Source organism: Acanthochromis polyacanthus, chromosome 9 (assembly GCF_021347895.1).
Source record: "Acanthochromis polyacanthus isolate Apoly-LR-REF ecotype Palm Island chromosome 9, KAUST_Apoly_ChrSc, whole genome shotgun sequence".
NCBI classification, from domain to species: domain Eukaryota; kingdom Metazoa; phylum Chordata; class Actinopteri; family Pomacentridae; genus Acanthochromis; species Acanthochromis polyacanthus.
In genome coordinates this window covers 12,452,874-12,478,675 of record NC_067121.1, presented here as the reverse complement: position 1 = coordinate 12,478,675, position 25,802 = coordinate 12,452,874, and the positions used below count along the sequence as shown (strand labels likewise).

Sequence of the window (25,802 nt, the reverse complement as noted above, 5' to 3'; positions counted from 1 at the left end):
CTGTTTGTGTATTGACCACAGGAACAAAGCTTACCAAAAATGTCTGAGGACGGTTTTTTCCATGCTCATTACACAAACTTTATGAATGATATAATCTCCAAGGGCTATGCAAAGGGGAGGCCATTTGAGGATCTGAATTGCTATGATGGTAGAGTATGTTATGCTACAAACTGTGGAATGCAATAGCCACAGAAAAGAAAGATGAGGTTAATTTTTTAGGGCAGGGGCACATTACAAGAAGTATCTCGGAATGCTGAACACCTCTACAGTAGGGCTGCAACTAACGACGCGTCGACGAGTCGTCTGAGCGCGATACGTCATCAAAAGTGGAAGTGAGCGCGCAATGCAACAGAAATCACCTTCCGACCGAAATGCGGAACACGGACGGATGTCGGTGCTGCATCATGCATGCATTATGTATGCACGATGCAGTGCGGACGTCCGCGTTTAGATACAGCTGTATAGTAAACGCTGAGATCCATGTTTACGATATAGGTGGCTTGCAAATGAAGTCACATCTGCCTCATTACCTATGCATATCATGAAGTGGTGGTCAGCGGGGCTGATTGTTGACTGCAGCGAGCGTGGCTAACATTCACTCATCGGTCAAAAATGCCTTTTGTTTGCCTTTCGTCTGGACCAAAACCAGACCAGATCTCTGCTCACCTGACGCTGTCGGGGGTAAGTCTGTGTGAATGCACAACACTGCTGACGGGGATGCCATACAGATTCATGTCAAAAATCCTGAACTATCCCTTTAATGCACACAATCAGCTTAACTTTTTACCACTATGCAGAATTAGTGGTTTATAATAATTTCATTAGGCTTCTCTTTAAATGCAATATAGCGTTTTATTAAGCAAAATTAGCAGGGGCACAGCATCAATTCATGATTAAACAATTAATTATTTCTGATTACTAAAAATTAGACTAAATGAAACTAAACTGAGCGTACCTAACAATCTTCTCTAATTAGTAAATTTAGGATAGAGAGAGTGGACAGCGTGGCCACCACTGTATCACCCAGTCTTGACTTGCGTCTGGAAGAAGTCCTCAGTTGTCCAGAAGACTCGGTACGATGTCTTCAGAACTCTGGCCAAGTTCTCCTTTGCAGCTCTCAAGCAGCTCCGACGAACAACTCCCGTATAATGTCTCTGCGCTCCCGTTTTCATACTCTCTCTCCACCGCTACTTAACACATACACCTTTTACACACAATTCTACCTCTCGGTACGCCCATATACTTGACTCATAAGTTTAACACACAACCTTTTTCCTGTTACACACACAACAGTTGCATAGAATCATGTTCTTTACAGCAAATACATCTTACACTGTTAACACACACTCTGTTGCTATGACAATGTTTTGCTAGCAGGCCTCAGCCCATCCTGTCACGCCTGTGGAAACTCCAAGTTCCCTATTTCTGAAGAAACTGCTGCCATTCTCACTGCTTTTCCCATCTTGTGTAAGCAGCTCAGAAGAACACTTATTATTGCATTTTAAAAACACATCCAGTTACACTGAATCACTTCTTTGAATCATTTTTCTTAGTTTATACAGAATAAATCATCTGAATCATCACTTTAATCAAATCAACACTTTAGAATATATGTATTTCAGCAAGCATAATCATGTGGTTAACTTATGTTTCTTTATTTGATCTTTTTATTTGTCTGCTTAAAACCTTTGTTACCTTAAGGCCTGAGTGCTTACTAAGACCTCAATTTCTGCATCCCACTTGACACTGTATAAAATAGCTGCTACTGAAGATTTAAAGGTGTGCAGAGTTAATTTAGGTGTTTACAATTACTTCCCAGATGTGGAAAATGGACTTCAAAAAATTTCTACATCTTGATAAGTTAGATTTTTTTTAAATTCCTGGACTATGTTTTTAAGTTCCACATACCTGTGACTAAATATGTTGTGCCATTGTACAATCACTGTGATCAGTTGTAATGCACACAAATAAATGTTAAACTGAGTCATAGTGTTGTTGAAATTGCAGTTACTTTAATCTCTGGTTGTTTCTAATATACAGTGCCTTGTGAAAGTATTCGGCCCCCTTGAACTTTTCAACCTTTCGCCACATTTCAGGCTTCAAACATAAAGATATAAAATTGTAATTTTTTGTCAAGAATCAACAACAAGTGGGACACAATCGTGAAGTGGAACGAAATTTATTGGATATTTTATACTTTTTTAACAAATAAAAACCTGAAAAGTGGGGCGTGCAATATTATTCGGCCCCCTTGCATTAATACTTTGTAGCGCCACCTTTTGCTGCAATTACAGCTGCAAGTCACTTGGGGTATATCTCTATCAGTTTTGCACATCGAGAGACTGAAATTCTTGCCCATTCTTCCTTGCAAAACAGCTCGAGCTCAGTGAGGTTGGATGGAGAGCGTTTGTGAACAGCAGTCTTCAGCTCTGCCCACAGATTCTCGATTGGATTCAGGTCTGGACTTTGACTTGGCCATTCTAACACCTGGATACATTTATTTGTGAACCATTCCATTGTAGATTTGGCTTTATGTTTTGGATCATTGTCTTGTTGGAAGATAAATCTCCGTCCCAGTCTCAGGTCTTTTGCAGACTCCAACAGGTTTTCTTCCAGAATGGTCCTGTATTTGGCTCCATTCATCTTCCCATCAATTTTAACCATCTTCCCTGTCCCTGCTGAAGAAAAGCAGGCCCAAACCATGAGGCTGCCACCACCATGTTTGACAGTGGGGATGGTGTGTTCAGGGTGATGAGCTGTGTTGCTTTTACGCCAAACATATCATTTTGCATTGTGGCCAAAACTTCCATTTTGGTTTCATCGGACCAGAGCACCTTCTTCCACATGTTTGGTGTGTCTCCCAGGTGGCTTGTGGCAAACTTCAAACGATACTTTTTATGGATATCTTAGAGAAATGGCTTTCTTCTTGCCACTCTTCCATAAAGGCCGGATTTGTGCAGCGTACGACTGATTGTTGTCCCATGGACAGACTCTCCCACCTCAGCTGTAGATCTCTGCAGTTCATCCAGAGTGATCATGGGCCTCTTGGCTGCATCTCTGATCAGTCTTCTCCTTGTTTGAGGTGAAAGTTTAGAGGGACGGCCGGGTCTTGGTAGATTTGCAGTGGTCTGATACTCCTTCCATTTCAATATGATTGCTTGCACAGTGCTCCTTGAGATGTTTAAAGCTTGGGAAATCTTTTTGTATCCAAATCCGGCTTTAAACTTCTCCACAACAGTATCTCGGACCTGCCTGGTGTATTCCTTGGTCTTCATGATGCTCTCTGCACTTTAAACAGAACCCTGAGACTATCACAGAGCAGGTGCATTTATACGGAGACTTGATTACACACAGGTGGATTCTATTTATCATCATCAGTCATTTAGGACAACATTGGATCATTCAGAGATCCTCACTGAACTTCTGGAGTGAGTTTGCTGCACTGAAAGTAAAGGGGCCGAATAATATTGCACGCCCCACTTTTCAGTTTTTTATTTGTTAAAAAAGTTTAAAATATCCAATAAATTTCATTCCACTTCACGATTGTGTCCCACTTGTTGATTCTTGACAAAAAATTAAAATTTTATATCTTTATGTTTGAAGCCTGAAATGTGGCGAAAGGTTGAAAAGTTCAAGGGGGCCGAATACTTTCACAAGGCACTGTAATTTTTAAAAAGGACAGTTAAATACATATAAAGATTTTCCTAATATACTTGTTCTCCTTTGCACTAAAACGTTGAAAAAACGTACTAATTGTTACTTCTCGGTAATTATGCTATAAGTTTACTGGTCCGCCCCCTTCTGAGATCAAATTAGGCCGTATGTGACCCCTGGACCAAAATGAGTTTGACACTCCTGTGACGTCTGAAGAAACCCAGATCCTCACTGACTGCTGGGAGACTCCACAGACAGAACATCAGCTGCTCCATCTTCAGCATCTGCACCAGCAGGATGCTGCTCATGGAAACTGAAGGAGATTAAGTGCTTAAATATATTTAAGTATTTTGCAATGAAATATTTTTGACTGTGTTCAAAAAATGAATTGAATTGCTGAAGCCAGAAGTAAATGTTCCTCTAATATCAGACCAGTCTGATCAGGCACTGCTGATGTTTGAGAAGATTTCTGTTTATTACCTGACTGAATTTCCCTTCGGGGATGAATAAAGTGATTCTGATTCTGATTCTCACAGGCAGAAGAAGAGCTCACCTGTAGGAGCTCACCTGTATTCAGGTTCTGAGTACAGTAGTTGACATGAAATATTCTCTCATTAATCAGTGATAATGTTCAGCATACAGAAGTCCTGGTGATCACATTAAAGTGTAGTGATGTTTGTACATGTGTCAGACTATAAACCTCTGGATGTTGAAGGACAAACATTCAGGAACGTACAGTGGGTATAAAAAGTCTACAAAATCTGACTCCCCCTACAACTTCTCTCCTGTGATGACTACATACTTGATACGTCACACAACAGCAGCAGAGGTGCAGGTGTTGTAGCTGAGAAAGTTTGGAGGTTGCCACTTATTGCATTCCCAAAATAGTAGGGGAGTCAGATTTTAAGTGGCCCAGACAAATCTGACTCCAGATTTTATTTCATATCACACAATCTGCACATTTAACTCAACCTGCATATTTCTGTTAAAGTCCTAGTTTTGAAATAGTCTGTTTGTTCTTAATCTGCCATACTGTGATCATTTAGCCCCTTATTTTATTATTCTGTTCCTACATACTGTAATTTACTAGGTTTTTTTAAAAATTGTTGTAATTTGGTGTTTTAGCTGTTGTAGCAAATAATTTCCCAGGTGTGGAATAAATAAAGAAATTCAATTCTATTATATTGTTAACTGGCCCAATAAAAATAACAATAACAAATGACTTTATACTTCAGAACTATACTTATATTAAAGACTTTATACATAAATACCAGACATATTTTGATGCCATATCTTGCATTCTTAGGGGAGTCCGATTTTAAATCAGGAGATAAAAGTTTTCTCAGTGAACAATTATTTTATCGACACGTGTAGAACACTGATGCAATATGAACAATATTTGGCGATTACACCCTGTCCTGTCCCTGTCCTGATGTCCTCATAGGAGTGAAGCTGAGAGTAGCATAGAATCTCCCCCCGATGAAAATTTAGAGTGCGCACATACGGATGAGAAGAGGAGGAGAAACATGTCACCTAATCATAAATAACGGGAAAACATGTCTGCAGGTCGGTGCTTAATAACATTTAACCCGAAAACAACAGTAAAAACAGTGAACGTACAACAGAAAACCTGTCAAGTGGCCACAGAGTGAAAAGTAAGTCGCGCGTGTTCACACGAAGAGGGAGTCAGATTTTTCCAGGCAGTGTGAAAATTCTACAACACCGGTACTGGCATTAACCGTGGCATCTCCCTCAGACAGCGGGATAAACCGTGGCATGTCGCCCAAACAGCGGTAAAAATACTGGCATTAACCGTGACATCCCCTAAACAGTGGCATTAACCGTGGCATCTCGCCTAAACGGCGGTAAAAGTACTGGTATTAACCGTGGCATGTTCCCTAAACAGTGGCATTAACCGTGGCATCTCTGCTGGCATCTCCAGAGGCCACTGGAAATGCCGCCACGGCGGTGGCATCTCGCCCAAACAGTGGCATTAACCGTGGCATCTCTGCTGGCATCTCCAGAGGCCACTGGAAATGCCGCCACGGCGGTGGCATCTCGCCCAAACAGTGGCATTAACCGTGGCATCCGCGGCGGTGCCACAAAAAGTGTCACTGCTCGCTGCCAGTGCCACAAATCGGACCTGCTGTCTCTCAAAAACAGGCCGCCGTTAAAACAATATTTCAGGTAATTAGTTCCGCATAAACGGACCTTTTTCTCCCAGTCGCTCGCGCCTGCAACCCTTGTCATGCCCCCACATCCCCACAGGGTGGCGCGCCCCACTATTTGGGAAGCACTGCTACAAAGGCACATGACAAGTTGTGAAGAATTCATTTCGGTCTTTGTTTACAATGTTTACCACGAGTGTAAGATGAAGCTTTAGATATGCTCGTAGTGCTTAAGTTAACATTGTTTATAGGCAATCCTATTACAGTTAAAGCCACTGTTTAAATGACTGCTCCCTCCCTAGCAATATTGTCCTACCTCAGCACTAACAACACACACTGAAGAACGTCTGTCTGTTTGTAGGACAGCCCCTTTTGACGCTGGCCTTATTGTCATCAACGCAGTCAGCCAAAGCACACACTCTCACTCATTGCTTTCCTGTATCCTTACTTGTGCTTCTTCCATTGCATACTTCAAGATCTGCACTGGTGAGTTTATTCAGCCGTTCGGACACTAACACCAAAGATCATTTTTTCCATTATTTTTTATGCATTTAATATATTACGCTTCTTTATGAAAGGTACATATGGTGTTTGCTTGTAAATTCTGATTTGAAACTGGGGATTTAGTGATATACGAGATACACTGTGAAGATGAAATGTCGTTTTGAAAGGTGACTTTTCAACAGACCAAACAAAGTGGTGAGATTAATTCTGTACAAAATACTGACTCATAGGGGGTTTTTATGTCAAAGGACCTATTTCACTGTTGTTTTGGTTTGTTTTTTAATAAATGAAAACCAGAGTAATCAAAGAGCCAGTCTTATTAACCTGAATCAAACAAATTTTACAGCCTCATCTGCTAATTTCAGGTTGGAGAAAATGAGTTTCCTACTTTTATGTGAAAATAGTAACACTACTACATTGTGATTATATTTGCAGTGTAGTACAACTATAAAACACTGACAGACCTTTAAATGCAAAGAAACTAAATTGCTGAATAGTGAATAATAAGACACAGTTGACACTTGGGAATGGCATTATGAAATGATAAATGTCTTGATATTCAGATCTTACATTTATACTTTATATACTATGTTTCTTTTAACAAGCCCAAAATATATCTATTGATTTATTAATTGGAAAAAATGAATCCTAACAGGTAGCAAGGTTAATTACATGAATAACATTTATTGTTCATTGCTTATTATAGTATTAATTAATGGAATATCAACATCTACAGCCATGTAGAAATGCAGATATGCAATACAGAAATATTTGATTAAAACAGATGATAGATACTGATGATGTTGCAAACAGCCCCTACCTTAGGCCACCATGCTCCTTTCAAAGTGATACCATGGAAGTCGAATGTGATAATCTGTTTAAGGGAGCACAACACACATATATGTGTATAAATCTAATTTCCATTACCTTTCAACTCATAAGTCCACACTAAACTCAGAGTAAACCACTGGCTCACTAAGCGTCAATCACAAAAAGCAACCCAACCTCATCAGTTACTAGTACAAACTGCCCTTGCAATAAATATTATACTGTAAACAAGGTATATAAGTAAATAAATGCACAGTTTTCTGAGGGTAAAAGCAGATGTGAAAGAGAATTTAAATATGAGTTTCACAAAGCTCTTTTTTCAGGAGAAACACAGAGTGAGAGAAAGATGAAGAACTGCTTCCTCTTTCCTGTAACTAGTTGAGGCCTGGTCCTATCTTTAAAAAGGCAAAATATTACAATGACATTTGTTAATTCAAATGGACTCTTGGGCACAATATTAATTCACTCGAATGTTCCACATGGAATTCAGATTTGGTTTACTTTGACAAGCAAATTCTTGCTGTTGACCAACAGCAAGATCTCTTTACAATGTTGACCAGTTGACCTATTTCTTTACAGAGAAAGAGAGATGCTGAAAATAGTATCTAGCTTAGCTGTGCTGCACTGTTCTTTAGCACATTTTTAACCCCTTTAAATGTGAGTGAAATTCTCCCAAACTTTTTTCTGTGCAAAAATCATTTTCTTTATGTAAAACAGTATTTTTTGTTGAGCTTACTCTGGTAATTCTACAGGGTGATTCTTTTAATACAAAAATATGTATGTATCATGAAAAGATTTTTAAAAGTATTTTAATGAAAATACAGAACAGGCACTAAAATGTCAGAGAAATCTAAATCAACCAAACTGCAGCAGAAAATCTTGACAAAGACTGGTTTGCAGTCTAACAAAAATATCTACAGGCAAGTCCACTGTTACATGAATGGCTGAGGTGAGACCCGCAGGCCTGTTGGGTACTGTTTGGTGTACAAGCTGCATTTCAGTATATACAGAAGGTGTAGAGGGCAGCAATTTTGCTTTAAACGCTAATATCAGCAGCAGCTTGTCAGGAAACTATTCCCCAAAGGGAAAAGTGTCAGTTGCAACCTGCTTAATATGTATGTATCTAATATGTAATATGTATAAAACCTAAAAATGTTTAGCGGATAACGAATCATTTCTGGGAACAAGTTGAGAGAGCCAGGTTTTTTTTACTTGCCCAGTCAGCGGTTTTGGTTCTCATTTTTGTAACAGTCACAGAAGAAACATCAGTGCGGTACGGTGAAGTATGCTGACAGCACTGGTTTAACAGTCAGTTGTTTCATAACAGTATTCTGTTATATCTATCAGGAGGGAATTTTTTTTTTTTTTACTATTTAATAGTATTATTGCAGCAAAGGCTCTTCTTTGGTCGTTAAGACTCAGTTCAGTGGCTCTATTTAATTTCTATAAATATATTTCAGTGTGAGTGGGAATGTTACAGTGCATACAAAACTAAACAAAAAAAATGGCACACCACATGTCCACATGTCAATACTTTCACACAGTCAGTTGTCTGTAGCTAATAGATTTCATACAGGGTAAGACAGAGAAGAGAGAGCCCCTGAAGAACATTTTGTTTTAATTCAACATCAAAAATACAGAATAAAGTAGTATACAGGCATATAATTTTATCCACGTTTGAGGAACAGCACAGCACAAAGAAAATTACAATATGAATTGAAAAATTTTAAACAATATGATACATTATCAATTTTCTTGCCTTTATTAATATGTTTCTGGTTGTCTAATGTGAAATTTTACCAAGCCAGCATTGGAGACTTCTCTTGAATATAGTGGAGAATACATAATACATCTGGTTGGTTTGCTGTGTAAAAAGGTTGAGCCGAAGTCTCATTTAGTTTATTTGATTAGGACCAGTTGTAACATCGTACTCCTTTTAGGCAAACAGACTAACATGGGCCTCGAATGTGTCTTGTCCCACAGGACAAATCTCAGCCATGAGTGATGATGAAGACAAATATCGATTCATCTCGGATTTTTTTAATGAGACCTATGACGCAACTGACTACGTGGTCAATACAACTGTCCAGCTATGTGAAAAGACATCTGTTAACCAGTTTGGTGCAAAATTCATCCCATTTTTCTACTATGTCAACTTCCTCCTGAGTTACATTGGTAACGGGCTTGTCCTTTTCATCATCTACAAGTATGAGAAGCTGAATACAGTGACAAACATCTTCCTCCTGAATTTGGTTCTCTCCAACATTCTGTTTGCCTCCAGTCTCCCTTTCTGGGCCACATATCATCTGTCTGAGTGGATTTTTGGCATGGTTCTATGTAAGATGGTCAGTAGCGCATACTTCATTGGTTTCTACAGCTCCATCCTTTTCCTCACACTCATGACATTTGACCGATACCTCGCAGTGGTACATGCAGTGGCAGCTGCCAAAAGCAGGAAAAAGGCTTATGCCTTCATTGCCTCAGTGACAGTTTGGTGTGTGAGTGTTGCAGCAAGTGTAAAAGATCTAGTTCTTAGAAATGTGTGGAAGGATCCATTAAATGGACTAATGTGTGAAGAGTCTGGATATCCTGAGAGCACCATGGACCGCTGGCACCTTGTCAGTTACTACCAACAATTTCTTCTCTTCTTCCTCCTCCCACTAATTCTGGTGATGTACTGCTACATCAGCATCACAGTGCGCGTCCTGTCCACCCGCATGAAGGAAAAGTGCCGCACCATTAAGCTAATATTTGTCATCATCTTCACCTTCTTCACCTGTTGGACACCCTACAATGTTGTCATCCTCCTCCGAGCTATTCAGATTTCCAGCACCAGTGAGGAAGTATCGTGTTCTGAGTCAGAGAACTTGGACTATGCCTTGTATGTGACCCGAAACATAGCCTATTTGTATTGTTGTGTCAGTCCTGTGTTTTACACATTTGTAGGGAAGAAGTTCCAGAGTCATTTTAAAAGGCTATTGACAAAGAAGATTCCCTGTCTGAAAAGACACTTTAACCTCAGCAGCCAGAGCACCAAAACCACATCACAGAGATCACCACACTCTGCTTATGAATACTAAACACACACTTACATGTTGGTCATACTCGTGTTATGGAGGCACTCATTGATGTAAGGCCTTCTCTAACCCTTACCCTAACCCTGACTACAGGACTTAAAGTGAGAAAAAATCCTCAGCCTGAACTTCTAAGATCCAATTTATAATGTCAATAAACGTATTTAAATGTGTTTTAAAACTCACTAAAACACAATATATATGAGATTCTATTAATTCAGAGCAAATATGAGGTCATCTGGTGGAAATAATGCCCATTATGATCCCACTATTTTATTGTTGCTCAAATGTAAAACCTTACTTGGCCAAAACTTAACGCATTTTAGAAAGTGCCCCAAGTCTGATTTTTTTTGTGTTGATGTTTCAATACCACATCACTATAATTGCAAAGATTTATTTTAGTGTAAAGGGGAAAAAATCATGAAAATCAAGTACATGTATTATTAATAACTTTTAATAATTTTTATCTCTTCAGTAGATTTGACAAGAACTCAAAACAACACCAACCACAACAGAACTGCTACTTTACTATGCTGCTTTCCTTCATAAGGCACAATTTTTACTTACAACATTATCTCAAGTGTCAGTCTCAAGAGAATATTAAGTGCTTGGAGAATACTGTTGGAAAAATTCATTTCTTTTTGCTTTTTTGCTTTGTTTGTGAATTTTCTGAACATTTTCTTTTTAACATGTTGTTCAAAATGTTGTTTGTTGAAATAAACTGCAAAACACAGACAACAGAATTAACTTGTTTAATATTCTCTGGAACACTACAAGAGAATAAACTGTCATATGTCACTTGCTATACCAACTTTGTATTTAAGCAGGTAATAAAAGTACTAGTATTAACTCTTAAATGCAATTTTAGTTATTGCCTCACAATATAAGATACCTCTGAATAAGTTGATCATGATGCTGACTCTCTCAAACTCTGTAACTCGCAAAGAAATTCGGGCCTTCCTGATCTGGTTTATCTGGGTCCTGGCGACAATGGACTGCTCATGCTGAAGAACTTCTACTCTGGCCTTTTCCTCTGGAGTCAGCCCATTTCTCATGAAGATCTGATTAAGAAGCCCTCTGTAGCACATAACCACACATACGCATGTTAGTAACTGCTCATTTGATACACCTCAATAATCTGTGTGATTAGTTTAAATCATTTGACTTTCAATTTGAACTGACACACATTTTGTTTGTTTTTGGTAAGGGAAAAACATGTATTCACTGTATAATTTGTTCAGTTGGCTTTCAATTTAAATGTTTCTATTTTTTATCTATATTTTGGGAAGAAAAAACGGTGAAAAGCAGGCTAAGAACATTCTTATTTAACTATCTATCCATTATTCATTTCACACAACCCATACGTTCGTTCTGTTCTTATAATATTTGCTTAAGATTGGAGATTTTTTGTTTGTGGCAAGACATCATTCAGATGCATAAGGTCACAAAATCTGCTGAGAGCTATTTAACTCATTATTACAAGCATCCTATATGTCCTCAAATAAAAAAGGTTCATATCACCTAAGCTACATTCAGTTTGTGCATATTTAACTAAACAGATGTTCTGAGTAGAATAATGGGACAAATCCGTATGGCTTGATCTTTGATTTTTTTTCCTTTCAAAATAAAATCCAGCAAACTAAAGAGCTGTTTCCTTTTTTCCTTTTGCCATTATAAAAACACATAGAAAATGTTTAAAGATTAAGAAATCAAAGAAAATCAACAACTTCTGTTATTGTTACTTTTTTTTAACTCAATACCTAAGCCCGTTTGTTTTTATTTTGTGCCAAAACCTTGGGGACTGTGGGGCGTGCACGCGCATCGCCACTGAGGCGTGTATTCCTGCAGTTCTCCACAGCACGCACTTACGCCAATGGGGCGAGTCAACACACCGCGGCTCAGGGATCGCAGCAGCGGCTGCTCTCTTTGTTAATCAGCAGAGACACATCCTCTCTCCTCTGTCACACAAAGTCTGAGCAAACTTTAGTATCTGCGTCTTTGGACTAAACACAAGCTCCAACACTATTGACCAGTGATCAGCTGCTCGATTCTTCACCGCAACACTCACAGATTGGAGCTCCGTGCGCTCTGGACAGACCAGGCAGCCACAGGGCTGGGACATGCAGAATGGGTATACAGTCCAAGCAGAAATAAAATAAATAATATGCAATATATATCAATGTGTTTCCAGTAATTCCCTTTAAATATAATGACAAAAAACACCAACAAATATTGCAAATTTGGATTTTGTTTGTGGGATACTGTTATTTCTTATCAGTGGCTCAGCAGCACTGACGATGCCGAACCAAGAGGGCGCAGCATATCGTGCGCCCAGCAGTCGATGCGCACTCGCAGTTAGAAAACTGTAACTGGATAAAAGTTCTATCCGAAAGTCGCATGCCTGGACAGAAGGTGTATATTTTTTAATGTAGGATTTGGAGTTTGATTGATTAAAGCGGAGCAACTGAATGCACAATGACGCACATGCTTGGAGCCTTCGGGACGGAGATGGATGAAATTTTTTAAATGGTACACTTCCATGCGTCGGAAATCCGGCACGGCGCCGGAAAACTTTAAGCCCTGTGACTATCACAACTAAATGTCTCATGTAAACCCATAACCTCACCCTGAGCTAAATCTGATTCTAGCCTGAACCCTATAACCTAGTGTGAAACATCAAACAGGCTTTTGAAGTGGTAAAGAAGAACCAAAACACACACACACACACACACACACACACACACACACACACACACACTGTGTTTTTCTATCATTGTGGGGACATACCATTGACTCCCATTCATACCTAACCCCGAACCCTAACCCTAACCAATACCAAAACAATGCCTAACCCTAAAGAAACTTTTTTGCACTTTTACTTTTTTCAGTAACAACAACACGGCCAAGAAAACACTGTTTCCCCCTGTGAGGACCTCATTTTTGGTCCCCACCGTGACGCGAGTCCCCACTGAGATAGCGTGGAGTCAGGTCAAAGTCCCCAACAAGTCCCCACTGGTATAGATAAACACGTACACAAACACACACACACACACACACACACACACACACGCGCGCGCGCACACGGTAAAATATCAACATCCTGTCATCTGGGATTACTAAGGACTACAAGTCAGTAAGTAAGATTGTCACTCAAAGAAAAATCACAGATTTTGAAAGCAGCATTTAATTTTGCTTTCCTTTGCAAAAGGAAGGGAGTCCTGATAATGCAGAATCTTTTGTTGATTGAACTCTCTCCCACCATTGCTCAGTTTGGCTGTACGGCCAGGTCTAGGAAGAGTTGTGGTGGTCCCAAATTTCTTCCATTTGAGGATTATGGAGGCCACTGTGCTCTTAGAAACCTTGAGTGCTGCAGAAAGTCTTTTGTAACCTTGACCAGATCTGTGCCTTGCCACAATTCTGTCTCTGAGCTCCTTGGGCAGTTCCTTCAACCTCATGATTCTCATTTGCTCTGACATGCACTGTGAGCTGTAAGGTCTTATATAAACAGGTGTGTGCCTTTCCTAATCAAGTCCAATCAGTTCAATTAAACACAGCTGGACTCCAATAAAGAAGCAGAACCATCTGGAGGAGGATCAGAAGAAATGGACAGCATGTGAGTTAAATATGAATGTCGCTGCAAAGGGTCTGAACACTTATGACCATGTGATATTTCAGTTTTTCTTTTTTAATAAATTTGAATACTTTCCGTACCCACTGTATACATATATATATATATATATATATATATATATACATATATATATATATATTTATATATATATATATATATATATATATATATATACATATATATATGTATACATATATACATATACATATATATGTATATATATGTATATATATATATATGTATATATATGGCATGCCGTTTAGGTAAGTTGATATATATTGAATGAAAGTCGATATATATATAATGAAAGTAGATATATATATAATGAAATTGATATATATATATAATGAAAGTCGATATATATATATATATATTTATATATATATATATATAAATATATATATATATATATATATAATGTTCAGATTTTCATTCAATATATTCCGATTTTCATTCAATATATTCATACTTTCATTCAATATATATCGACTTTCATTATATATATATTTGTACTTTCATTCAATATATATCGACTTTCATTACATATATATTCGTACTTTCATTCAATATATTCTGACTTTCATTATATATATATTTGTACTTTCATTCAATATATTCCGATTTTCATTCAATATATTCGTACTTTCATTCAATATATTCCGACTTTCATTATATATATATTTGTGCTTTCATTCAATATATTCCGATTTTCATTCAATATATTCGTACTTTCATTCAATATATTCCGACTTTCATTGTATATATATTCGTACTTTCATTCAATATATATCAAATCTTTTTTTCCTACCGAGCCCTGGAAGGGACATGTCCGTATGGCGAAGCGACAATGAAGGACACTCACCCGGACGAGAATTTTATTGAGTTTTATTTTTAAATCGGCCCGAAATACACAGACATTCGAGCAGTGCGATGCGCTAAGAGTCTGCCATGCAGACCAGCGATCCTGATAATGGTAAGTTTTATTTCTCCAACATCCTGCTGTTATCCTACTATGAATACGCTCGCTACAACAGTCCCACATCAGTATTATGAACGTTCCGCCAGCTAACGCGGTCCGGACACCGGATCAGTGATTAGAGGTTGGTGTTGAACTATTGTTTGCCAGCCAGTTAGCCGCTGGTAAGCTAACAAGCTATGAAACAACTCCTTATAAAACCGGAGGAAAGCAGCAGCAATATTTCAGTCCAAGACCTGTATTCAGAACCTCCCACGCTGTTACACAATGACCCATTAATCATATTACTGAACTATATGGTAATCATGGAAATTTCCCTTGAAGAACCAGTGAACTCTTTGCGAACACATTTTAATTTATGTGTTGATTGTGTTTCCTATCAGTAATACAAGTCTAAAAAACTAATTCAAATGATCAAGTTAACACAATGAAGTAAAGAGTACTGGTAATCTGCAGCTATTTTCATAATTTCAAGGTAAAATTCTGATGTGTGATTTTCTAGCTTTGCAGATGTGGAAATCCAATGCACTGATTTCTTATACACAGATGCTTTTGGTGTTTTTCTGTTGTAAAATGAAACAAGGCATTTATCACTGTTGGAAATGATTACAGGTATTATTTGTAACACTTTCTAACATTGTATGGACAAAGCAATAATTAATCAGTTAATGGAGAAAATCATTTGTATTACAGATTCTATCAACAGCATGTCTTGTTCATTTTATTTAGTTGTCGGCCTTGGATGATGAGGTCCAGTTACCAGGAGCACTAGTCTGCAGCTTGCTGGTCCCATCCTGCAGCTCCTCCACGCCGTCCTCCTCTCAAAAGACCAAATCAAGTAAGATCTGTTTAGACTATGCAGACATCAACATGATCAGTATGTTATCTTTTGACCCATCCTAAAATCACAAAATAGAACATTTACTTTAAGTTAACTGTGTTTATGAAAATAGAAAATAATTACTGACAACTAGTACTTTTAGGTGCTTTTATGCAGGAAAAGGGAACCAGGAAGCTGCTGTGGATCCTCTGCAGTGTCTGGAGAGGTCAGAGGAACGGTTCTTGGAACAGATCAGAAGACACCAAGACGTGACCTCTGCCATTCTCCAGAACATCCAGAAGATGAATGAAAACCTTGGTTGCACTGATGGGACCCATGGTGTCGGTGCTGGAGCAACTGTCCCAGAATTAAACTGCATTGTTGACTATTGGCTTTTCTAGAAAATAAATCTTTTTTAGTACTTCACCTGTTTTGTATTTTACTCATGCACTTTGGGTGAATAAACAGAAATTTGTGATGAGAGGTGCAAATTTTGTCTATAATCTACAGAAACTTTATTCAGTGTTCAGTGCACACTTTTGTTACACACATTTTGACAGATAAGCAGTTGTGCTTTTCAAGCAGATTTTAGTCAGAAACATCAGTAGCATATGTTGTTGTTTTTTTACTGTTACACCAATCTAGGTAGATAAACTGCACTACTGCAGCAGACATATTATTGAAATGTGCTTCTATTATGTGTCTACATACACTGCTCACAAATAGTTATTCAACTTTTGGGTGAAATTGATGGAGGATATAAAAAGTGCATGCTGTAGTGAAATATCATAATAGTATGGTATTTAACTAGAAACATGCAATAGTGAGTTCCTCATCTCAAATTTTATTGAATCAAAAGCTAACAACAGTGGAGGGTATGTCACTAAAAAATGTCTCAGTTTGGACAAAACAGCAGCCTTCAGCTGAAATCCAGTACAATTGTGTCCCACCAGTGGCGTGATCATGGATGTGTCCAGGCAACAGCTGACCTCTGCCTCGTAATTAGCCTTAAGACCAGCTATAAAGATAAACATAGATGTTATCATTATCATCAACATATGGTGCATGTGTTTAACCTTTAAGCTATGTAGGGATGCAAATGTAGTCGAAGCTAAGTAGCTAAGCTAATGCTAACACGTTCAGTGTTGAGAATCAAAACATCTCTAAAAATTACCTGTTTTCTCAAACGTAGTTGCCGTTCCCTGTGACTACCATGAAGACAGATAGATAATCACAGAAGAGCTCATCTGAAGAGCAAATGTCCAATAAGGTTCCTGTTTTTGTTTGCCATGTCCTTCCAGGGCTCAGTAGGAAAAAGTCTGAATATATGGAATGAAACTTTGAATAGATGGAATGAAAATCTGAACATTCTATATTCCGACTTTCATTCCATATATTCCGACTTTCATTCAATATATATTGACTTTCATTATATATATATATATCGACTTTCATTATATATATATATCGACTTTCATTATATATATATCAACTTTCATTATATATATATATATATATATCAACTTTCATTATATATATATATATATCAACTTTCATTCAATATATATCAACTTTCATTATATATATATATATTGACTTTCATTATATATATATATCGAATTTCATTCAACATATATCAAGTTTCATTCAATATATATCGACTTTCATTCAATATATAATTTCCTAAACGGAATGCCATATATATATATATATATATATATATATATATACAGTGCCTTGTGAAAGTATTCGGCCCCCTTGAACTTTTCAACCTTATATATATATATATATATATATATATATATATATATATATATATATATATACATACTATTTTTTTTACATGAATATGCAGGTCTGTTAGCCTAGCCGCGCTAGACAACCCACAGCAACAAATTTAATTCTCTGCCAGGGTGGGTCGAGTTACCCTCCATTAGGCTCGAGGCTGGATTCTCCTAAAACTGGCCGGACGAATCACCATGAAGTGTAGAGTCAGAAGGCGGGCTTAACTAAGTGACGACAGAGGCACGATGATTCTGACAGAAACAACCGGAAACAGCTAGCCTAGCTGCGCTAGACAACACACGGCAACGAATTTAATTCTCTGCCAGGGTCGACAACAAAAACGACAACAGTCGTTGAGCTACATTAGCACCGACTCTGAATAATTTTTCTGTTAACATGTCTGTAATATACTTGAGCTTCACCCATTGACTGTATAAATAAGGCTTCACCGAACTACCGCATCCTCTGATTTCCGGCGCTCTCGGAGCCTATTCGTTGCGCTGATTGGTTGTATACCTACCCAATTGCTGCAGAGTGATTTGATAGACAACCTTTTCGCCCGCCTCCCTCCCTGTCGAGCGTGCCTAGACCCTTGTGCCGTCAGAAACATGGGTGTAGCATGGCCAGGCTACAGGTCTGTGTCATTTTATCTGATTCCATTTTGTTGTTTTTCACAGTAAAGGTCAGGGATGTCAAACTCATTTCAGTCCAGGGGCCACATTCAGCCCAATTTGATCTCAAGTGGACCCCAGTAAAATCACAGCAGAATAACTTAACTGACCACAACTCCAACTTTTGCCCTTTGTTTTGTTCAAAAAAAGTGCATTCTGAAAATGCTCACATTTAATGAATTACCGTTTTTCAAAAAATTATGATCACCTGGAAATTTCCTGGTAAGAGTAAGTTCGATTTCAACAGCATTATGCCTCAGTTGATCATTTACACATGTTCATTGAAACTTACAAATCACAGTTTATCTACAAAGGCACAAAACATTCAGCAAGGTCGGCCGCTGGCATAAACACTCTATGCCGTTGTTTATAGCCACATCCACTAGAGGGGGCCACACCACAATAAGTGTGTGATTCGCATTTTGTCCCTGTCGAGGATACATTTTTAAAAAAAATAAATATTTGCTGTTAATCATGTGCATGTGTGTTTTAATCCAATTACAAGCTGTGCGTGTGATTTGGGAGTTGCCCTGTGCATGTTTTGGGGCCACAAAAAAAATCTTGCTTAGGGCCACCAAAGTCCTCGGGCCGGCCCTGACATTCAGTCACAGCTGTCTGGAACTGAACAATGTAGTATTTTACTTTAGGATCAAAATGACTTGTCAAGGTCTAGAAATTATTTAAAATTTGCAGTTTTACAAATTTACAATTTATAGTTAATGTCTCTTTAATTTTTACACTTTGCAAAGTCATGCTGCAGCCCGAAGTAGATCATCTGTCCGGCCGGTTTTGGACCACTGGCCATATGTTTCACAGCCCTAGTAAAAATAATCAGAGTTTACGTCAGTGTTCCAGTTGCATCTTAATGATACGTTCTCGCATTCTCCGTAGTCCGTATTTGCCAAGTGCGCAAGTACGGTCTGGCGCTACGAAAAACAGCAGTCGGGGCAAGACCGAATTGTGGCATTGGCAGCGTGGCATGTTCCCTAAACAGTGGCATTAACCTTGGCATCTCTGCTGGCATCTTCAGAGGCCACTGGAAATGCCGCCGCGGCAGTGGCATCTCGCCCAAACAGTGGCATTAACCATGGCATCCGGTGGTGCCACAAAAAGTGTCACTGCTAGCTGCCAGTGCCACAAATCGGACCTGCTGTCTCTCAAAAACAGGCCGCCGTTAAAACAATATTTCAGGTAATTAGTTCCGCATAAATGGACCTTTTTCTCCCAGTCGCTCGCGCCTGCAACCCTTGTCATGCCCCCACATCCCCACAGGGTGGTGTGCCCCACTATTTGGGAAGCACTGCTACAAAGGCACATGACAAATTGTGAAAAATTCATTTTGGTCGTTGTTTACAATGTTTACCACTAGTGTAAGATAAATCTTTAGATATGCTCGTAGTGCTTAAGTTAACATTGTTTATAGGCAATCCTATTACAGTTAAAGCCACTGTTTAAATGACTGCTCCCTCCCTAGCAATATTGTCCTACCTCAACACTAACAACACACACTGAAGAACGTCTGTCTGTTTGTAGGACAGCCCCTTTTGACGCTGGCCTTATTGTCATCAACGCAGTCAGCCAAAGCACACACTCTCACTCATTGCTTTCCTGTATCCTTACTTGTGCTTCTTCCATTGCATTCTTCAAGATCTGCACTGGTGAGTTTATTCAGCCGTTCGGACACTAACACCAAAGATCATTTTTTCCAATCAAAGAGCCAGTCTTATTAACCTGAATCAAACAAATTTTACAGCCTCATCTGCTAATTTCAGGTTGGAGAAAATGAGTTTCCTACTTTTATGTGAAAATAGTAACACTACTACATTGTGATTATATTTGCAGTGTAGTACAACTATAAAACACTGACGGACCTTTAAATGCAAAGAAACTAAATTGCTGAATAGTGAATAATAAGACACAGTTGACACTTGGGAATGGCATTATGAAATGATAAATGTCTTGATATTCAGATCTTACATTTATACTTTATATACTATGTTTCTTTTAACAAGCCCAAAATATATCTATTGATTTATTAATTGGAAAAAATGAATCCTAACAGGTAGCAAGGTTAATTACATGAATAACATTTATTGTTCATTGCTTATTATAGTATTAATTAATGGAATGTCAACATCTACAGCCATGTAGAAATGCAGATATGCAATACAGAAATATTTGATTAAAACAGATGATAGATACTGATGATGTTGCAAATAGCCCCTACCTTAGGCCACCATGCTCCTTTCAAAGTGATACCATGGAAGTCGAATGTGATAATCTGTTTAAGGGAGCACAACACACATATATGTGTATAAATCTAATTTCCATTACCTTTCAACTCATAAGTCCACACTAAACTCAGAGTAAACCACTGGCTCACTAAGCGTCAATCACAAAAAGCAACCCAACCTCATCAGTTACTAGTACAAACTGCCCTTGCAATAAATATTATACTGTAAACAAGGTATATAAGTAAATAAATGCACAGTTTTCTGAGGGTAAAAGCAGATGTGAAAGAGAATTTAAATATGAGTTTCACAAAGCTCTTTTTTCAGGAGAAACACAGAGTGAGAGAAAGATGAAGAACTGCTTCCTCTTTCCTGTAACTAGTTGAGGCCTGGTCCTATCTTTAAAAAGGCAAAATATTACAATGACATTTGTTAATTCAAATGGACTCTTGGGCACAATATTAATTCACTCGAATGTTCCACATGGAATTCAGATTTGGTTTACTTTGACAAGCAAATTCTTGCTGTTGACCAACAGCAAGATCTCTTTACAATGTTGACCAGTTGACCTATTTCTTTACAGAGAAAGAGAGATGCTGAAAATAGTATCTAGCTTAGCTGTGCTGCACTGTTCTTTAGCACATTTTTAACCCCTTTAAATGTGAGTGAAATTCTCCCAAACTTTTTTCTGTGCAAAAATCATTTTCTTTATGTAAAACAGTATTTTTTGTTGAGCTTACTCTGGTAATTCTACAGGGTGATTCTTTTAATACAAAAATATGTATGTATCATGAAAAGATTTTTAAAAGTATTTTAATGAAAATACAGAACAGGCACTAAAATGTCAGAGAAATCTAAATCAACCAAACTGCAGCAGAAAATCTTGACAAAGACTGGTTTGCAGTCTAACAAAAATATCTACAGGCAAGTCCACTGTTACATGAATGACTGAGGTGAGACCCGCAGGCCTGTTGGGTACTGTTTGGTGTACAAGCTGCATTTCAGTATATACAGAAGGTGTAGAGGGCAGCAATTTTGCTTTAAACGCTAATATCAGCAGCAGCTTGTCAGGAAACTATTCCCCAAAGGGAAAAGTGTCAGTTGCAACCTGCTTAATATGTATGTATCTAATATGTAATATGTATAAAACCTAAAAATGTTTAGCGGATAACGAATCATTTCTGGGAACAAGTTGAGAGAGCCAGGTTTTTTTTACTTGCCCAGTCAGCGGTTTTGGTTCTCATTTTTGTAACAGTCACAGAAGAAACATCAGTGCGGTACGGTGAAGTATGCTGACAGCACTGGTTTAACAGTCAGTTGTTTCATAACAGTATTCTGTTATATCTATCAGGAGGGAATTTTTTTTTTTTTTTTACTATTTAATAGTATTATTGCAGCAAAGGCTCTTCTTTGGTCGTTAAGACTCAGTTCAGTGGCTCTATTTAATTTCTATAAATATATTTCAGTGTGAGTGGGAATGTTACAGTGCATACAAAACTAAACAAAAAAAATGGCACACCACATGTCCACATGTCAATACTTTCACACAGTCAGTTGTCTGTAGCTAATAGATTTCATACAGGGTAAGACAGAGAAGAGAGAGCCCCTGAAGAACATTTTGTTTTAACTCAACATCAAAAATACAGAATAAAGTAGTATACAGGCATATAATTTTATCCACGTTTGAGGAACAGCACAGCACAAAGAAAATTACAATATGAATTGAAAAATTTTAAACAATATGATACATTATCAATTTTCTTGCCTTTATTAATATGTTTCTGGTTGTCTAATGTGAAATTTTACCAAGCCAGCATTGGAGACTTCTCTTGAATATAGTGGAGAATACATAATACATCTGGTTGGTTTGCTGTGTAAAAAGGTTGAGCCGAAGTCTCATTTAGTTTATTTGATTAGGACCAGTTGTAACATCGTACTCCTTTTAGGCAAACAGACTAACATGGGCCTCGAATGTGTCTTGTCCCACAGGACAAATCTCAGCCATGAGTGATGATGAAGACCAATATCAGCTCTTCTTGGATTTATTTAATGAGACCTATGACGCAACTGACTACGTGGTCAATAAAACTGTCCAGCTATGTGCAAAGACGCCTGTCAACCAGTTTGGTGCAAAATTCATCCCATTTTTCTACTATGTCAACTTCCTCCTGAGTTACATTGGTAACGGGCTTGTCCTTTTCATCATCTACAAGTATGAGAAGCTGAATACAGTGACAAACATCTTCCTCCTGAATTTGGTTCTCTCCAACATTCTGTTTGCCTCCAGTCTCCCTTTCTGGGCCACATATCATCTGTCTGAGTGGATTTTTGGCATGGTTCTATGTAAGATGGTCAGTAGCGCATACTTCATTGGTTTCTACAGCTCCATCCTTTTCCTCACACTCATGACATTTGACCGATACCTCGCAGTGGTACATGCAGTGGCAGCTGCCAAAAGCAGGAAAAAGGCTTATGCCTTCATTGCCTCAGTGACAGTTTGGTGTGTGAGTGTTGCAGCAAGTGTAAAAGAGCTAGTTCTTAGAAATGTGTGGAAGGATCCATTAAATGGACTAATGTGTGAAGAGTCTGGATATCCTGAGAGCACCATGGACCGCTGGCACCTTGTCAGTTACTACCAACAATTTCTTCTCTTCTTCCTCCTCCCACTAATTCTGGTGATGTACTGCTACATCAGCATCACAGTGCGCGTCCTGTCCACCCGCATGAAGGAAAAGTGCCGCACCATTAAGCTAATATTTGTCATCATCTTCACCTTCTTCGCCTGTTGGACACCCTACAATGTTGTCATCCTCCTCCGAGCTATTCAGATTTCCAGCACCAGTGAGGAAGTATCGTGTTCTGAGTCAGAGAACTTGGACTATGCCTTGTATGTGACCCGAAACATAGCCTATTTGTATTGCTGTGTCAGTCCTGTGTTTTACACATTTGTAGGGAAGAAGTTCCAGAGTCATTTTAAAAGGCTATTGACAAAGAAGATTCCCTGTCTGAAGAGACACTTTAACCTCAGCAGCCAGAGCACCAAAACCACATCACAGAGATCACCACACTCTGCTTATGAATACTAAACACACACTTACATGTTGGTCATACTCGTGTTATGGAGGCACTCATTGATGTAAGGCCTTCTCTAACCCTTACCCTAACCCTGACTATCACAACTAAATGTCTAATGCAAACCCATAACCTCACCCTAAGCTAAATCTGATTCTAGCCTGAACCCTATAACCTAGTGTGAAACATCAAACAGGCTTTTGAAGTGGTAAAGAAGAACCAAAACACACACACACACACACACACACACACACACACACACACACACACACACACACACACACACACACACACACACACACACGCATATTATGTTTTTCTATCATTGTGGGGACTTACCATTGACTCCCATTCATATCTAACCCTTAACCCTAACCCTAACCAATACCAAAACAATGCCTAACCCTAAAGAAACTTTTTTGCACTTTTACTTTTTTCAGTAACAACAACATGGCCAAGAAAACACTGTTTCCCCCCATGGGGACCTCATTTTTGGTCCCCACCGAGATAGCGTGGAGTCAGGTCAAAGTCCCCAACAAGTCCCCACTGGTATAGATAAACACACACACACACACACACACACACACACACACACACACACACACACACACACACACTGTAAAATATCAACATCCTGTCATCTGGGATTACTAAGGACTACAAGTCAGTAAGTAAGATTGTCACTCAAAGAAAAATCACAGATTTTGAAAGTAGCATTTAATTTTGCTTTCCTTTGCAAAAGGAAGGGAGTCCTTATAATGCAGAATCTTTTGTTGATTGAACTCATTGCAAGATATTTGTTGTGTTCTTTAGCTGGAGATTGCAGTAAATTATTTGTTTTCTCAATGCTTGTTTCCTGCTGGACTCCTCGATACTGTCAAATCATTTAACGATTAAATCTTCTTTTCAGCATATGTTTGACACTATCCAGACTACTCAATTCATCTAGCTCTCACATTTAAATGCTTTGATCATTTGTCATCACACACAGTATGCTTCTGCACTGCTAAGACTAAGGTGATTCTATGCTTTTCTTGTCATCAACCTAACAACATGAGTTAAAAGACCAAAAGCAACGTTTTATTTTGTATCTTGTTGCTTTCCAGTCCTCAGTTCCAAGCCTTTGTGTTCCACTGGAGAGATATATCTTCAAAAACTCACCATAGTGATTATGCTTTATTGTTTAAAAAGCCAAAACTACCCAATCATTTGGCTTTTAGGCAGCACTATTCAGACAACAGCTAGTGGGAGTTTTCATGCCACATGAAAGTTAAGCCAGCAGCCCTGTGACAGACAAACAGTTTTTTTGAGAAACTGTAGTTAAAGGTTTCCTTTCTCAAGGAAACCTAGTGATTTAGTGGTAGTAATCCATTATTGTTGATTTATTTTGTATTAGTTTATTTGTAGAAATTTTCAAACGTACACTCTTAGTGCTTGCGCTTACACACTTATAAAGTTTTGAAATAAACTCTTACACCAAGCTGCTTCTAAGTGACATCTGTCCTTAAAGTGAAGCTGTTGTGTGTGTGTGTGTGTGTGTGTGTGTGTGTGTGTGTGTGTGTGTGTGTGTGTGTGTGTGTGTGTGTGTGTGTGTGTGTGTGTGTGTGTGTGTGTGTGTGTGCGTTTGTTTGTTTAAGCAATGATTTCTGTAGCTCATTTCCTTTTTCTGATGGAACAGCTGTTTCCTGTGTCGCTCTACCACCTGATCCATAGCCATGAAGAAATAATAAAAGAAAGAGACACTTTAGATGGAGTTCTTGACAGAGGACTCTGCAGACTTGCCCTGTCACACGAGGCACATAACAGGAGGTCGTCCGTGTTCGTGTTTTGCATGCGAGATAATTATTGGCAGTCCTGGTTAAGATGTGTTAAAAGCCTTAAATTGAATTAAATTTTTATTGCAGAAGCATACTCTCACACTGAAAATTGTAGAAAAATGTATTATAGGAGAAGCTTAGGTGCTGTTTTGTTGGCAAAAGGGTGTTGTACAAAGTATGAACATCAGGGTTGCTAATAATTTTGGCACACATGATTTGATGTAAAGGAATTATTTCTGAATGTGGGATTTTTTCCCCACTGAATAAAAGCACTTGAATTAAAAGTTGGATTTTCCTCTTTTTCATTGTGGTCCAATATTATTTAAAGAAAGAAAGAAAAGAATTTATTAGAAGCTAAAGAACACATCTTAACCAGGGGTGACAATAGTTATGGAAGGCGCTATATGTATATATATATATATATATATATATATATATATATATATATATATATATATACATACATATGAAGAGTTCATTTGCAAAAACAGGTAACTCCGTTTTCAGAAAACTTATTTTTTTATTGTTTACTTGAGATAATAATAATAACACTAATAATTTATTTTTTCTC

The 25,802-nt window shown here is 38.2% G+C and overlaps 2 protein-coding genes across 2 annotated transcripts; both read left to right on the top strand.

The window, feature by feature from the left end:
- The first annotated feature begins 6,196 nt into the window (after nt 1-6,196).
- Nucleotides 6,197-11,085, top strand: LOC110946148 (C-C chemokine receptor type 3-like). The gene is made up of 2 exons (XM_022187722.2): nt 6,197-6,308; nt 9,138-11,085. The coding sequence occupies exon 2, from the start codon at nt 9,152-9,154 to the stop codon at nt 10,232-10,234; it is 1,083 nt and encodes a 360-aa protein (XP_022043414.2). The 5' UTR covers nt 6,197-6,308; nt 9,138-9,151; the 3' UTR covers nt 10,235-11,085.
- Nucleotides 11,086-19,681: 8,596 nt separating this feature from the next.
- On the top strand, nt 19,682-25,534 carry LOC127535417 (C-C chemokine receptor type 3-like). The gene is made up of 2 exons (XM_051953406.1): nt 19,682-19,769; nt 22,332-25,534. Exon 2 carries the CDS (start codon nt 22,346-22,348, stop codon nt 23,426-23,428), a length of 1,083 nt encoding a protein of 360 aa, XP_051809366.1. The 5' UTR covers nt 19,682-19,769; nt 22,332-22,345; the 3' UTR covers nt 23,429-25,534.
- The last annotated feature ends 268 nt before the right edge of the window (nt 25,535-25,802 follow it).

Excerpts from the sequence above, each read along its gene's own strand:
- LOC127535417 (XM_051953406.1), top strand. The coding sequence starts at position 22,346 with ATGAGTGATGATGAAGACCAATATCAGCTCTTCTTGGATTTATTTAAT.
- LOC110946148 (XM_022187722.2), top strand. The coding sequence starts at position 9,152 with ATGAGTGATGATGAAGACAAATATCGATTCATCTCGGATTTTTTTAAT.